We start from the raw sequence: 15,746 nt of genomic DNA on the forward strand, positions 1-15,746 counted from the left end.
AATTTACTTTTCATTATCCTCTTTATCCTTAAACTTCACGAAGAGATAAAATATAAATTAAGAACAAGTTGTATAATTATTATCTGTTCCCTATTAGTATGGAAGGAAGGGGATATGTTTTAACCAAATTTCTGATCAGAAAGAGAAAAAAGACAATAATTATAGATGCAGTCACTAATTGGTTGAGGCAAAATATTCAGCTTCTAAGTACCTTGAATTTCTCCTATCATTCTTTCAGGAAAACTAAGAAAAACTACTAATTCTGTAAACACTATAGAATCCTTATTAAGATCACTCAGGGACACAAACTGTATCAGCATTTAAATTCTATTGAACTCTTCATCAAATTACATCAATAGCAACTTCTTTCTTTCTTTGGGCTCAATTTTATCTTTCTTGATATTCAGTCAGTCTAATAAAAATACCAGGGACTCAAATTAGGATGCTGGAGTTTTTTACTAGCAAATCTCTTTGTTTTTGTTTTAAAAATAAAAACCTAAATCCTCAGCTGACTTTAGAACATCATCTTTCGGCTGTGGTGAGGAAGGCATTTGCCCAGGTTCGCCTGGTGTAGTAGTTGCAGCCCTATTTGAGCATGGAGTCTCTACTCACAGTCACTCACACACTTATCACCTCAAGATTTGACTATTGCAATGCTCTCTACATGGGGCTACTTTTGAAGCATGTTCGGAAACTACAAATTGTGCAAAATGCAGCCGCGCAACCAGTCATGGGCCTTCCTAGGTATGCACTCCAGCACTCCACGGATTGCATTGGCTGCTGATTGATTTCCAGATGCAATTCAAAGTGTTGCTAATGACCTATAAAGTCCTACATGGCATCGGGCCAGATTACTTGTGGGACCGCCTTCTGCCGCAGTGACCGGTTAGGTCCCACAGAGTCAGCCTTCTCAAAGTCCCATCAATTAGACAATGCCACTTGGTGGGGCCTAGGGGAAGAGCCTTCTCTGTGGCTCAGGGCCTCTGGTATCAGCTCCCCTCGGAGATTCGTGTTGCCCTCAACCTGTTTGTCTTCCGCAACAGTCTTAAGACTTATTTATTCTGCCAAGCTTGGGGCGATTAAACTCTAGCCCTCAGGCCAATGAATGTCACGTATGGTTGTTGTCTGAGTAGGCATGATTGCTTTTTAAAAATAAAATTGGGGATTATAGATATTTAGTTTTAAATTAATTGGATTTAGGCTACTATATTGTATTGTTTTCTTTTTGTTGTAAGTCGCTCTGAGTCCTTGGAGAGGGGTGGCATAGATAGATAGATGGATGGATGGATGGATGGTTGGATGGATGGATGGAAGAGGAAATTTAGATATTCAACAGCAAGATCCTGCAGTAAGTGAAGAGGATTTTACATCATTGGAAATAGTAACAACTCTGTAAAGATGCCTCCTGTTCTACTAGTAGTTAAGCAAGCAATGTTACCAGTGAATGTATACGCAAGTAATATTTGTCCTAGCTATTTTGTACTGTGTTCCCCCAAAATAAGACAGGGCCGTATATTTTTTAACCCCCCAAATATGGCCTTGGCCTTATTATTGGGGGGGGGGATTATTATTTTGGAGATGCAGTAGGCGGCAAGTGTGGGACTGGATGTCCTATCACTGCCACTTCCCTTCTCTGTTCTTGGCGCCAGCCGAGCAGCTAGCCTGCCACCACCGCCTCATGCACGAACTGCAGAACTACTGCAATTTTCATCATGCAGCACAGTTGGGGTCCTGCTGCTGTTTGCGCATGCAACGGCACAACAAGCATTGCAGAGTCCTGTTCCACAAGGCAACAATATGAGGAGTCAACAGTATGAGGAGTCTCAGAGAGACTCATTTCTGGTAGGTAAGACGGGTTAGGCTGCAAGATGTGTGTCCTACTTGACACTTACAGTTCCATCACATTCCTCAGCATTGTGTCCAGAGTAGCCCATTGTAAAAGAAAACTTTTCATGAATTCAATCAAACTTTTCAAATTTGTGAGAAGTTTCCTGCTGTTTCTGCTTTTGGCTGCATGCAAAGAAAGCAGAAGACGTCCTTCTTTCTCACTCCCAAACTCTGGCTCTGCGGCTTCCAAACCCCAGCCAGGGTAACGGCTGCTCTCGCTCTATGGTGATGGTCATTGGAGGCCTCCCCTCCCTCCTACTCCTCTCCAATATCCCCCTGGTCACCCCATCTGAGCACTGACTGACTGGAGCATGTGCCAGCATGTCCAGGAAGCCCCTCCACCTTGGGAGTCACCAGATGGTATGGTGATTGAGCTGGACTCTTCCTAGGGAGGGAAGCCTCACAGGACCCTTGCCTGCACTCCCTTTCTTCCGCAGGCCCTGCTTACTTTTTCTAAGAGCCCGGCAATGAGACCCTGGGCTGCCCCGAGAGATGCAGCTCGGCCAGCTTGGCCACAGCCAATGCTTCCTATCCGCAGCTGAGCTTGCCCTGCAGAGGGCCGACTAGTCCCGCCATAAGTGGAGGCAGTGAGGACAGCGGCAACACCCATGGTGCCTCAGTCATCCCTGCTAAGCAGAAGTAGCTGGCGACAAAACCCGAGCTGACAGCCAAACTTCTAGCTGGGCGCAGCTGCAGAAGCAGCTAGCAAGCAAACCTTTTGGCTGGTGGTGGGTGGACAGTGCACGTAAGAAGAGCACCAGGACAAGGAACCTTTTGGCTGCATGATGTGTGGAAGTAATCTTTCTCCCCTTTTACTCCAAGAGGCTGCACAGGTGGCAGAGAGAAGCCAGGTGCTGGTAAAGTGTGCATCTTGCAGCCCACCACTCCCCACCCCCTGCCTCAACTGCTACCCCCAAATTGTGCCCAAACATCTTTGCAGCATATGGAAGCTTCACTGCTTCTCTTTCTTGGTGAGTCTTTACAGGGAAACGCCTTGAAATGTAAAGAAAAACTTGCGAGAGTGCAAAAAGTTGTTAATTGGTCGCACTAGTGAGAAGTTTTTCTTTACATTTTCTTTTCTTCACATTTCAAGGAATGGCAAAGACCAACCAAGAAAGAGAGGTGGTGAGCTCTGGTAAGATTTTTGGCACAATTTGGGCAGATGGGGCAGCAGATGCGTGTACATAGTTGTGGAAGGGGGGTTATTTGGGGGGAAGACTTTTTTAATGCATGTCCTGAAAAGCCCTGTTGGCCTTATTATTAGGACATGTCTTATTATAAGAGAAACACAGTAGAATGTTAGCTTGTATAAGTTTTTCCTTTAAAAAAACCCAACCAGATCTAAAATAAGGCTGATTACATTGATATAAACCTAAATGTACTGTAATTTCTTTCCATCTTTTCTAATCACTTACATATAAATCTGTATGATCTATTTAAAGAAAAATACACATTAGTGTTAATAAATTTTATATTTTAAAAAATGAGACACTAACTATTTGTCTATTAGTTTCAGTAAGTTTTGAAGTACTTTCAGCACAACATGATGTCCTAGCATCTGGTAGAGCCTATATGAATGTGAATGTACTCCATGATTCTGAATTACCATGGATATACCATTTATAGTCCTATTCATATTCTACTTAATCAAAGCTTCTCCTTAACATATTAGTGCCCAATATTTGTCAACTAGGACATTTACATAAAAAAGATAGGGGGGGGGGAATGCCCTTCCAAAGATAAGCATCCCTTAAAAGATCTCCATATTTTATATCTCCTCCTACGCCAGAAAACCAAACCAGAAGGAAAATGTAAAAATTGCTAGATAGAAGAATGTCCTTTTTTGATAATAGTGACCCTCAAAAAGTTAAATTACATGCGACTACAAACAGGTCAGAAGAATATCATGCTGTGCTTGTAATACATTTAATGTAAAATTGATAATTACCTGTCAATAGGATTTCCATATATTCCATTTTCTATGTATGAATAGTGTTCCATGCCTGCAATTCTTTAAATAAACTATTATGGCAATATTGCAATGCTTTATATTAAGGGAGAACTGTTGGATCTGGTTGTCCCCTCCACCACCACCTCTTTCCCTTGCAAAAAAACAGCATGATCTTGTCTTGTAAAAGTCTGGATGTTTCCATAATAGCAATGAAGGTCTTGCTCAAGTTGTTTACCTGCCATTGACAATTTGCTGTTGCGGAAACTCCAGTAAGTGCTCACAGAATATAATTTGGGGGTTGCTATATTTCTAAAAAAGGAGAGGAAATAATAAAGAAGCAGAAAGTATGAAACACCCACAAGATTAAAATAGTGCAACATTTGAATATTATGGCTCACCAACATCTTCAAGCCAGGATATCTGATAATAACTATCTGCTTTCCATTCTTCCTGGAATGAACTGCTACTCCAAACAATTATACATAATCTTGTGGACAGTTACAAGAGATCAAATGGTACCAAAAGGTTGGTATATTTCTTTTATAACCTAGCTGAGTTTTACAATTGCTAATTTTAATTTTCCTTCTAAAAATATTTGCACAGAGCACAGAATATTTTTGAATTATTAGCAACAGCTGGCCTCTATCTGGAAGAATAAATACACAAAAGTAAGACATGAGAGTCTCTTTTTGTTATGAGAGTTCTGATGACTGTATGGCTTTAGTAGGTTCATATGCTCATGTTGGTTTCTTTAAAAAAAACTTGAGCAACCATTCTTTGGTTCATTCACGATAGGGGTAAGATCTTTGTTTATCATGCAAATGAGTAGAAACTATGGCAAGAAATAGGTCAAAGTTGACATAAAGTTACAGATTAAACCATTTTTAGTAAGCATATTAATCATTTTAAATTCTTGAGTATCAGTGCAACCAACCATAATTATATAAGGACTCTCAACACCTGGAACCAATCACAACACACACAAATTGCTATAATACAACAAATATGTAGGCATTATTACTTACCTGACATCATTACCTCCATGAGCAAAAGAACCAAAGCAAGCTGTCAGGATTTGGAGGAAGTGAAAAAGCAGATGGACCTCTGAAGAGTCCCGTTCATCTCTCTCTTCTTCTGCAGTATCTTCATTGGGATTATTAGGATCTACTAATTCTGATGCCAATTTCATCTCCACACCACCTTCCTCTGCTTCAATTTCTGCTTCAGCTACAGCATTGCAATAGCTGGAGTAGCTATCATAACGAACCCTCTTTTTGGAATAAGATACTGTGTCTGTAACCAGCTTTTCACTGTCTTCTGGGGTTGACATGTCAGCAGCCTTGAAGGAAGAATGCACAGGCATCCCACATATGGCAGCTGTGTAACAAGTGTAGCTATTGTTGCGCCGCAGTAACTTGTAGTTATTTTCTTGTGAAGGCCTATCTTCATTCCCTCTATCTAGATGTATTTTGTGCAGTAAGTCTTTGTACAATCCTGAGTCTTTGTGCACAGTGTGGTACACATGAATGTCACTCTTCATTTGGCCATCGAAATTAAATGTACCATTGGAGACAGGTGATTTCACCATACTGTGAGTCATTGAAAATGCCCTTCCTGAAATATTACAGAAAAAAATTATTTTCCAAAGAACATTCAAAAGATTTGCAACACATTTTAGAAAATATTGCTTCTTTATTTTCTATTTTTTCACAAGTCTTCATTAGCAAGTGCAAACAGGACAATAAAAGTAGTAGGAATAGTAGATCCTATTCATTTTAAAAAAAATTACCCACAGATTATCATCAAGTCACAATAATTTGTTTAATGAGGGTACAACTACCTCAGAAAATTACTTACAATCTATACTCATACTTAAACCATTGCACCATTCTTGTGGACATATAATTGCTGTTCAGGCACTTGGCAACCGCCCCGTATTTGCAACTGGTTGCAACATCTTTCAGACACAATTACAATTTGTGATCCTTTTTTGCTGATTTCTCACCAAAAATGCCATTGGGATTTGCTTAATGACCCAGGTGATTTATTAAATGGTTGTTTACAAAGTTAAAATTTGGTGCAACTCTACTTATAGTCTTAATAATGGAAATTCCAGGTCCAATTGTTTTAAGTGTTTTAAGTTTTAAGTGAAGGATTAGCTGTAGTTCAAATTAAAATGCATTAAAAATGCTAATCCCTTATGTCCAGCTACAGGCTAAAATATAGAAAATCATCCAGAACTAGGTGGGGTCTGTCAAAGTTAAAAAGGAACAAGACTAAATTTAATTCAATAAGATTCAAAAGAATTCTATTCTATTCTTCAGAGGAAAAAATATACAAATTATTTTTTTTGCTTGTATTGTTTTAATTATAAATTTGTTAGAGGGCTAAAGCATTAATATATAACAGTCTGACACTACACATAAAACACATATAGAGAAACAATACATAAGCTCTTAACTTCTCACCATATGGTACACGTGGATGACTACCATTTGCTATATTATCTGACACGCCAGCATCTTCTGTTCCACAGCTAGTCAAGGGAATAGTACTTTCATCACTTTCCTTTACACCAGGAAGTTCTTTAAAGACAGGCATATCCTCTTCTTCAATTTTGTCAATGCTTTCATCAGATATTTTTGATAGTGCACTTTCCTTCTTTAAACGACCTAGATAAAATGCAGCAGTTTAAAAATAATAATTAATTTACAGAACTACCTTTCAGGGTCAACATGTCTGATGTCCTTTAAAACAGGGATGGGCAGGAGGTGGGATGGCATGGAACACCGTTCCACCGGCGGAAATGAAGCTGTGCATGCAGCTCCATTACCCCCGGCCATGCACACGCCATGCACGCGAGATTCGGCTTCTGCGTATGTACAGCAGCTGAATCTCGCCTCCCCAGCCAGCAGCAACAGGCCCACTCTGCTAGGTGGGCCCAGAGAGCGAGGCGCTTGTCCGACGGGTGTGGGGTGCCAATCCGGTCCCAGATGATGCTCCTCTGTCACCCAGAGTCTCCCTGATGAGCTGCTTTCCTTCTTGGAGGATTTCTTCCCACTGGCGGCTTCTGGCCAGGACTGACTGCTGCCACTGTGTCTTGCAGGACCCAGCCCCATGGCTGCCAGAGTCCAGAGTGTGTGGAGCTTGTCTGGCGGGTGTGGGGTGCCTCTGCTATCACTGCGGTTGTCCAGGAGCCATCAGCGCAAAGAACCCCTCCAAGAAGGAGAGTAGCTCGTCCGGGAGACTCTGGCAAGCAGGCAACGGGGATGATGGGGGAATGTCATCTCCCTAACGAGCTGCTCTCCTTCCTGGAAGATTTCTTCCCGCTGGTGGCTCCCAGCCAGGACTGACCACCGCCGCCGTGCTTTGCATGACCTAGCCCCACTGCAGTGGGCCCAGAGAGCATGGCGCTCATCCAGCGGGTGTGGGGTGCTTCTGCAACTGCTGCCGATGTGGCCGCCCGGTGTCCGCAGGGCTGGGTCCTGCGAGACGCGGCGGTGGCGGCAGTCAGTCTCGGCCGGGAGCCCTCAGCAGGAAGAAATCCTCCAGGAAGGAGAGCAGCTCGTCGGAGAGACTGGCAAGCGTGCGACGGAGGAGTGTAATCTCCCCAACAAGCTGCTCTCCTTCCTGGAGGATTTCTTTCTGCTGATGGCTCCCGGCTGGGACTGCTTTGGGGCACAGGAAGCGGAAGGGTGGGTGCGGCACATTCTAGTAGGGCCACGAATGGCTGCCCTTTACTGCTTTAAACAAACTGACTACAGTGATAAAACAAAAATGTTTTTAGCATAATCATCAATTATTTAATTTGGAATACCAAACTTTAATCTTTAATTCTTAATTCTTACTTTAAAATATGTTGCAAAGAAGAAATATATTTTGCCACAATTAATACATTTTACACTTAATTAAAAACAATTGTGTATAATTTTACACAAATTTGCATTTCTTGTGTGTAATAAAATTGCATTTGGGATCATCGTAATTTTTAAAATGCAAGCAATAAAATACCAGTCTTACAGAACTTGATAAATAAATATGGTATGTTTTTAAAATATAGCAGTGTTCTAGAAGTCCTCGTGTGAAAGATTTAAAATAAGATTATTTCAACTCATCATTTTGTGAAAAAACATACTTGCTATTTTTCTTTTCATCCATGGGCATACAAATATCCACACTAAGGCAGCAAATACAATTGATACACCAATTGATATCAGTGCTATTGCCCATATAGGAAGTGTAATTCCTAGGACTGAAAAAAGAAAAAAAATATGTATCAGCTCTTACATTTTAGAGAGGATCTGGAATATTGTTTCAGAAATAAAAGCCATTAAATCAGAAAACTAAGTCACTTTCTTTGTAATACAAGGATATACTGTACTTTTTGGAGTATAAGACGCCACCCCCCGCCCCAAAGTAGATGGAAATGTCTGTGTATCTTATACAGGGAATGTTGTCGAAACCCTGCAACCCCCCTCCCCCCGCCAGCCTCCCTCCCTTCAGCCTCTATCTCTCAGCAATTTACCACCTTGAAGCAAGCAGCGTGGTCAGCTACAGCAGCATAATTTAGCACAAGCAGCTGATTGGTGGTTGGACTGGCTCCCTGGAATACTGCCTATCAGCTGTTCCAGGTTGTGGGTCTCTCTGCCACCCAGCTGCTCATTGCCGCTATTACAGGCTGTGGAGATAGATGGCAGCAGTGGCGATAGGTGACAGTGGTGATGGATAGTTCTAGGCCGATGGGTGGCAGCGATCCCTGCAGCATGGAACAGCTGATATGACGTTTCCATGAGACAATCTAACTGCCAATCAGCTGCTTGTGTTAAATCAGGCTGTGCTGAAGCTGACCACTGTTTGCATTAAGGAGGCAAACTGTTGGAAGGTAAAGACAGATTTTTTTTCGTTTTCTTCGCCAAAAGCTAAATTGTTTTACAAAATTATAAAGAAAATTGCATCCTGTTCTCCTTTTTTGGATTACAAAGAAAAATATATTATGCCAACTAAACTTACTAAAATTTATATAAAAATCATAAAACACAAGAAATACAGTGATACCTTGTATTGCAAACTTAATTGGTTCCGGGAGGAGGTTCGTAAGGTGAAAAGTTCATAAGACGAAACAATGTTTCCCATGGGAAACAATGGAAAACCGATTAATGCGTGCAAGCCCACCCCCCAAAAAATCGCAAAAGCGGGCTCTCTGCTGGGCGCCACCGCCTGGCTGTCACCTTCTGAAACAGCCGGGCACTTCTCGGCGTTCTCCTGAACGCCGAACCCGGAAGTTTAGCAAAAGTCCCTGTTTCAGCCGGCAAGGAAGGATGTCTCCGTGATGTCAAAGCTCCGCCCCTGGAATTCCCTATTGAGATTCCCCACCTCCGTTTGAGCCTCCCGACCGGCTGACAGCTCCAAGGCTCTACAGGGAAGGTGACAGTTGGGCGGCAGCGCTTCTCGGCGTTCTCCTGAACCTGAACTTTTGCCAAACTTCTGGGTTCTGCGTTCAGGAGAACGCCAAGAAGCAACCCGGCTGTTTCGGAAGGTGACAGCCAGGTGGCGGCAGCCAGTGGAATGTCTGGAGGCAGGGCATCCCAGTGGCGGCGGCGGGTTCATAAGGTGAAAAAAGTTCATAAGAAGAGCCAAAAAATTCTGAACTCCAGGTTCGTATCTCAAAAAGTTTGTATGACGATGGGTTTGTATCACGAGGTACTACTGTATTATGTAGTAGAACAGAATTCTTGTACTAATTTACTTAAATTTAAAAAAGGATATATGTACAAGAATTGTTATTTTTCAAGCCAAATATTGCAAGTATTGAGGCAAACTCTTTTGATGGGGGAAGAAAGCTAGCCTAATTAAGGTTGGAAGAGTACAAAATTATATTCTGTGTTCCAAAGGACAATACAATCTTTTCACAGCAGACTCCCATTTACTCACCTGGAGCACCTGTATACATTATGGAGAACACATTAATAGTTATTGTAGCAGCATAAAATACTGGAAGAGCACGGAGACCATTTGGTACTGGATCTTCCTATATTTAAAAAAAATAAGAATTTTTGAAATTGTAATTGATAAAATCAGATTGCTTTTTAAAAATCAATAATTATGCTCTAAACATTTTAATATTAAAATCATTTTAATCTGCTTGAGAAAACATGCAGTAATCAAATTCTGACTTAAGCCCCATCCCCCTAAGAACAAAATGAGAATATACAATGTTGATCTGCTATATACCGTATACAGTGATCCCCCGGTTATTGCGTCCCCGACCATTGCGAACAGGGTAATTTGCGATTTTTCAACCCGGAAGTAAACAACACCATCTGCGCATGCGTGCCCTTTTTCTTTCTATGGCCACGCATGCGTAGATGGTGGAGTTTGCCGGGCAGATCAGCTGCTGGGCGGCTTCCCTGGGTCTTCCCCTCTTGCCGGGGTTTCCCCTTTGCGTGGGCGGCGGGGAAACCCCAGCCCCGCTTCCCAGCTGAGTGGCGTGAGCAACGGCGTGGGCGGGCGAAGGGCGGGCGGCGCTGGCTTCCCCTCAGGAGATGCGCCTTCTCTCTTTTTTTTCTTGCGGCGAGCCCGAGCCGTTCCTCTCTCGACCGCAGCTGAGCTTCCCTCGGCCCCCTTTGGCCCCGTCGCCTCCTCCCCGCCTGCGAGACTCTTCTTCTCCGGCTTTCGGAGCTCCTCCGCCGTCACCCGGCTTCTGGCAGAAGCCTTCTCTCTTTATTTTCGTGCGCTTGGCGAGGAAAAGCAGGCGGGGAGGAGGCGAAGGGAAGCTCGGCTGCGGTCGAGAGAGGAACGGCTCGGGCTCGCCGCAAGAAAAAAAAGAGAGAAGGCTTCTACCAGAAGCCGGGTGACGCCGGAGGAGCTCCGAAAGCACGAGCGGCGGCCGCACCAGCAGCAGCGGCACGAGAGGCGGCGGCACCAGCGGCGGCGGCACCAGCAGCGGCGGCATGAGCGACGGGGCCAAAGGGGGCTGAGGGAAGCTCGGCCGCACCAGCAGCGGCGGCACGAGCGGCGGCACGAGCGGCGGCCGCACCAGCAGCGGCGGCACGAGCGGCGGCGGCACGAGCGGCGGGTGGACAAGCGGCGGGCAGGCGGGCGGGCAGGCGGCTCCTCAGCTGTTGGGCGGGGGTCTTCCCAGGTGCGGAAGTAAAAAACACCATCTGCACATGCGCGGCCATGAAAAAAGGGCGCGCATGCGCAGATGGTGTTTTTACTTCCGCAGCGCTACTTCGCGAAAACCCGCTCGTTGCGGGGGGTCCTGGAACGGAACCCTCGCAACGAGCGTGGGATCACTGTATACTCGAGTATAAGTCGAGTTTTTTAGCCCAAAAAATGGGCTGAAAAACCCGACCTCGACTTATACTCGGGTGACTCACAAGTCACCACAAGAGGGCGCAAGCGGCTTAGAGAAAGACAGCCGTCTGCCTTTGCTTCAGCTTGAAAGAAGCAGCAACTGCCTGGTTAAGAAGCAAGAATCCACCCCCTAGCCAAACGGCTTTTTTCCTGTTGAGCGCGGCGTTCGAGCGCTAAAAAGGAAAAAAGCCGTTTGGCTAGGGGGTGGATTCTTGCTTTTAACCGGGCAGTTGCCGCTTCTTTCAAGCTGAAGCAAAGGCAGACGGCTGTCTTTCCCTAAGCTGCTTCCTGCAGACCACTAAGGATATCGCTCTGGGAGAGGGGGCAACTGCCCGGTTAAAGCAAGAATCCACCCCCTAGCCAAACGGCTTTTTTCCTGTTTAGTGCGGCGTTCGAGCGCTAAACAGGAAAAAAGCCGTTTGGCTAGGGGGTGGATTCTTGCTTCTTCACCGGGAGCAGTTGCCCCCTCTCCCAAAGCGATGTTCCAAAGCGGTCTCCGGGAAGCGACTGAGGGAAAGGCAGTCGTCTGCCTTTCCTTCAGCTCTAAAGAAGCGGAAACTGCCCTGCCTTCCCCAAGCCGGTTAACCGAGCGCTTCAAGTTAACCGGCTCGGGGAAGGCGGGGCATTTGCCTCCTCTTTCGAGCTGAAGGAAAAGCAGACAACTGCCTTTCCCTCGGTCGCTTCCCGGAGACCACTTTGGAACATTGCTTTGGTTGCTCCTGCCTCTCCTGCAGCGGAGAGAAGCGGCAAATGGCCAGCCCTTCCCCCAGCCGCTTAGCCGAGCGCTTTGGGAAGGTGCCGCCTGTCTTCGCTGTAGGAAAGGCAGGCACATCCGAAGCATGCGGGGAAGCGGCTGGGGGAAGGGCTGGCCATTTGCCGCTTCTCTCCGCTGCAGGAGAGGCTGGAGCAACCAAAGCAATGTTCCAAAGCGGTCTCTGGGAAGCGACCGAGGGAAAGGCAGTCATCTGCTTTTCCTTCAGCTCGAAAGAGGAGGCGAAGACAGGCGAAGACAGGCGGCACCTTCCCAAAGCGCTTGGCTAAGCAGCTGGGGGAAGGCAGGGCAGTTGCCGCTTCTTTAGAGCTGAAGGAAAGGCAGACGACTGCCTTTCCCTCGGTCGCTTCCCGGAGACCGCTTTGGAACATCACTTTGGGAGAGGGGGCAACTGCTCCCGGTTAAGAAGCAAGAATCCACCCCCTAGCCAAACGGCTTTTTTCCTGTTTAGCGCTCGAACGCCGCGCTAAACAGGAAAAAAGCCGTTTGGCTTGGGGGGTGGATTCTTGCTTCTGTCTTCTCAATACCCTCCCACCCCACCTCTTGGGAAGAGAGCGACAGGAAAGGACGCGGTTTTCTTCTGCCGGGTCGAGGACAAAGCGGGTGTTGAGGGCGGTGGGCGAATAATTTGTCAGTGGCGAGAGAAACATTTCAGCGGGGAGAAAACCCCAAGCTGAGAGTGCCTTTTAAAATCACTCTCCTCTCAGCCTCGAAGTGGGGTTTTCGGAGTGGGGAGGCAAAAACGCTCAGAATGTCACCACCGAGGCATTTCTCCAAGGGGCGGGGGTCCCTAAACTTTCCTTTAACCCCAGCGGACACAAAGATGGGAATGCGTGGTCCTCGCCAGCCACTCAACTGCGGGGGCTGCCCCGCGCCAAGGCAGAATTAAATTCAACAACCAAAATATTATATTTTTAAAAAACATACTTTTTTGACAGTTTGTTTGCCTTTTAAGACATCTGTCTGGCTGTGCCTAATGTCAACAATATAAAGTTTTGCCAGGTGAAAAATCTTTTGCCAGATTAGCTATGGATCCCACTGAAGAAATTTTAAAGAATACTCAAAATGATTCTTCATTTGCTTTGTAACCTTAAATAAAAAAACAATACAGCATTGACTCTATAATTTACCCGGGGAGGGGAGAGGAGGGGGGCACAGACAGGAAAGGAAGACAGACAGACAGACAGACAGACAGACAGACAGACAGACAGACAGAGACCTATGACCACAATTGAGCTCAAAATTTGTTGTTAAGCAAAAGCATTGTTAAGTGAGAATCACCACATTTTACTCAATCCATGACATTTCCTAGCTCTAACAGTGATGTGCAAGCTAGGGAAGTACCGGTACATCTGAAGACATGTGTAATGTTCTGGTTATGGTTAATTGTGTGGCAGAAAGTGGACTCTGGGTTTGTTTTTCCTATTACAGTAAGTGAGGTTGAATGTACCATATATAATTTTACAAGAGCTCTCTCTCTTTCTTTCTCTGTATATACACATATAGTTTATATAGAAGATAATGTACAGTATATTTTTGTGTGCCTGTGTGTAATATTTATTTACACATATGGCATATATACATAGAATTAAGTATATTTTGGATGTTCAGTAATAGTAAATATAGAGGGAAATTGTATCTCTTTGAGGCAAGGAGAGGTCAAGTATCCTAACCCTAACCCAAACCAGCAGGAGCAGGGGATTGAGGTAAGTACCTAGGTACTTGCATTTTTTTTGCCTATACCTGCCTTGGGGGGATATATACCTGTTTATCCTCTTTTAAACTTACAGAGCTAGTTTACTGGCTTTCTTTGAAATAAATATTCTAAAACATTTAATCTACTGATGCCTCAATTGATGTAATTTTATTGTTTTCCATTTTTATAAGTTACCAGTAGCCGCTGCAATTTCCACCCTCGACTTATACAGGGGTTTATAAATTTTCCCAGTTTTTGTGGCAAAAGTAGGCGCCTCGACTTATAGTCGGAGCGACATACTCGAGTATATACGGTAATTAAAATTAAAATTATAGAAGATAATTTTTTGCTGGTTCAATATTCTCTTCTAGAAAAGGTAAAAGATGACACTGATATTGAATATATATAATTAACAGGACTGGGGGAACCAGGTTACCCACTGGCAGCAGAAGAAAGGCAGGGGAGCAGATGCCTGTGCTTACCGGAGGAACCCTGTTGGAAGGGTTGAACTCCGGATGCTGCCTGACGGTTGACCAAGCCGGTGGCAGTTAGCCTGGAGCTCCAGGGAAGACCAGCACTCACCGGCAGCTATGGTACTGCTCTGGCAGCTGGAGGGCTAGAATGCAGTAAATACCTCCTTTGATCACTCAGCTCCTCAGGTATTTGGAGAATCCAAGCTGGAAATATTTAAACTCCAATCTAATTGTCAGGGGAAATAACGTATGTCTCTCTAGCTAGACTGAGTCAAAAAAACGAGCAGAGAAAGTATGGCCAAGAAAAAAACCCTATACAGTACTCAGTCTCTGGAAAAGAGACAGAAATCAACCCACGTTTGGATTCTCCAAGCAGCGCACTGGAGAATTTGAGGATCTAAACTTTTAAAGGAATTAGATATGTGGATATTCTTACTATACAAATAGTATTATGCAATTATTATACAAATACAAGTATCAGATACATCTTTAGAAATTAACAGATATTGCTTCTGTTTCATTCTAATTTGCAAACCATTTTCATTCTATTTATTAGCATTCTGGTTTTAATGCAATATCATTATTCATTGTGAATCAGAGTGTGTAGCCATATTGCAAAATAATATAAGCATGAGTGCCTGATGGGACCAGTTTGGACATACCAGTAGCGATGGGCACTGGTGGTTCACAGAACCAATAGTGATGGCTGGCTGGCCACACACCCAAACTGGTTCCTGGATATCCTGAGGATGCACATACAGTAGGATGTAAGTCTGCACTGAAAGAAGGCTGAGGGAGATGCAGTGTGCATATGTAACAACTCCGGGACCTCGGGTTGCCATTTCTCACCTTTTGGGCCTGGTGCACTTGGCTTCCACAGGGCCTTGACTGACCGCCAGCTGCTTGCCTTCCCCTCCACCTCCACTCTCCGACTCAGCCCCATAGCAGCAGCAGCAGAAGGTAAGGCCAATGTTGGGGTGGAGGGGAGGAAGACCCACTGCGCCTTGGGTCCCAAAGAACATGACATGCTCTGCCTCTGTTGCCAGCACTGCTGCTGCACAGGAAAATTCCCCAGCGTGAAACATTTCTGGAATGGTGAAGAGCCCAGGCAAGCATGGACACCAATCTAGGGTGGAACTGACTTTGGAGAGGTGGAATCAGGCACCCAGTGCTTGCTGGGTAAATATCCATCACCGGTCTTGCCTAGGCGGGCACCAAAGTCTCAAAAACAGCCTGTAGTTGCTGGATGTCTTCACCTATGCTCTTTGGATGCCTGTGGTGGGTGAGCATGGTGGCAATGTTGGTGTGTCCTGGCCGTGAATGGCCAAGGGCTCCCCGTGCCCCTGAAGGTGCCGGGAGGGGCTGCTCTTTCCACCAGATTGGGCCTGCCCTGATGGAAGCTGCCCTCTGCCTTGGGTCCCACTCCTCTCATCCAGTCCAATGTAGGGCTGGGTCAGCTACCTAACCAGAGCACTTTCTAATCTGAGGGGAGTTGATTCCAGAGGGCTGGGGCCGCCACAGAGAAGGCTCTTCCCCTGGGTCCCACCAGACGGCATTGCTTAGTCAACCCGGAGAAGGCCAACTCTGTGGGACCGGATCGGCTGTTGGGAT

At 45.2% G+C, this 15,746-nt stretch overlaps 1 protein-coding gene across 7 annotated transcripts in view; it reads right to left on the reverse strand.

Moving 5' to 3' along the window:
- The window catches only part of SLC20A2 (solute carrier family 20 member 2), a 123,341-nt gene that overhangs the window by 18,010 nt on the left and 89,585 nt on the right, over positions 1-15,746 (reverse strand). For all 7 annotated transcript variants that reach the window (XR_011556776.1, XM_070726969.1, XM_070726972.1 and 4 more), the window contains exons 6-9: positions 9,770-9,866; positions 7,974-8,090; positions 6,307-6,510; positions 4,864-5,452 (exon numbers count right to left, since the gene is read on the reverse strand). Coding sequence is in view for 6 of the 7 variants with exons in the window: in XM_070726969.1 (XP_070583070.1) it covers positions 4,864-5,452; positions 6,307-6,510; positions 7,974-8,090; positions 9,770-9,866 (1,007 nt within the window). In the remaining variant the exon portion in view is untranslated. The remainder of the gene's footprint in view (positions 1-4,863; positions 5,453-6,306; positions 6,511-7,973; positions 8,091-9,769; positions 9,867-15,746) is intronic.

The sequence above is a fragment of the Erythrolamprus reginae genome, chromosome Z (genome assembly GCF_031021105.1).
Source record: "Erythrolamprus reginae isolate rEryReg1 chromosome Z, rEryReg1.hap1, whole genome shotgun sequence".
Classification (NCBI taxonomy): Eukaryota; Metazoa; Chordata; class Lepidosauria; order Squamata; family Dipsadidae; genus Erythrolamprus; species Erythrolamprus reginae.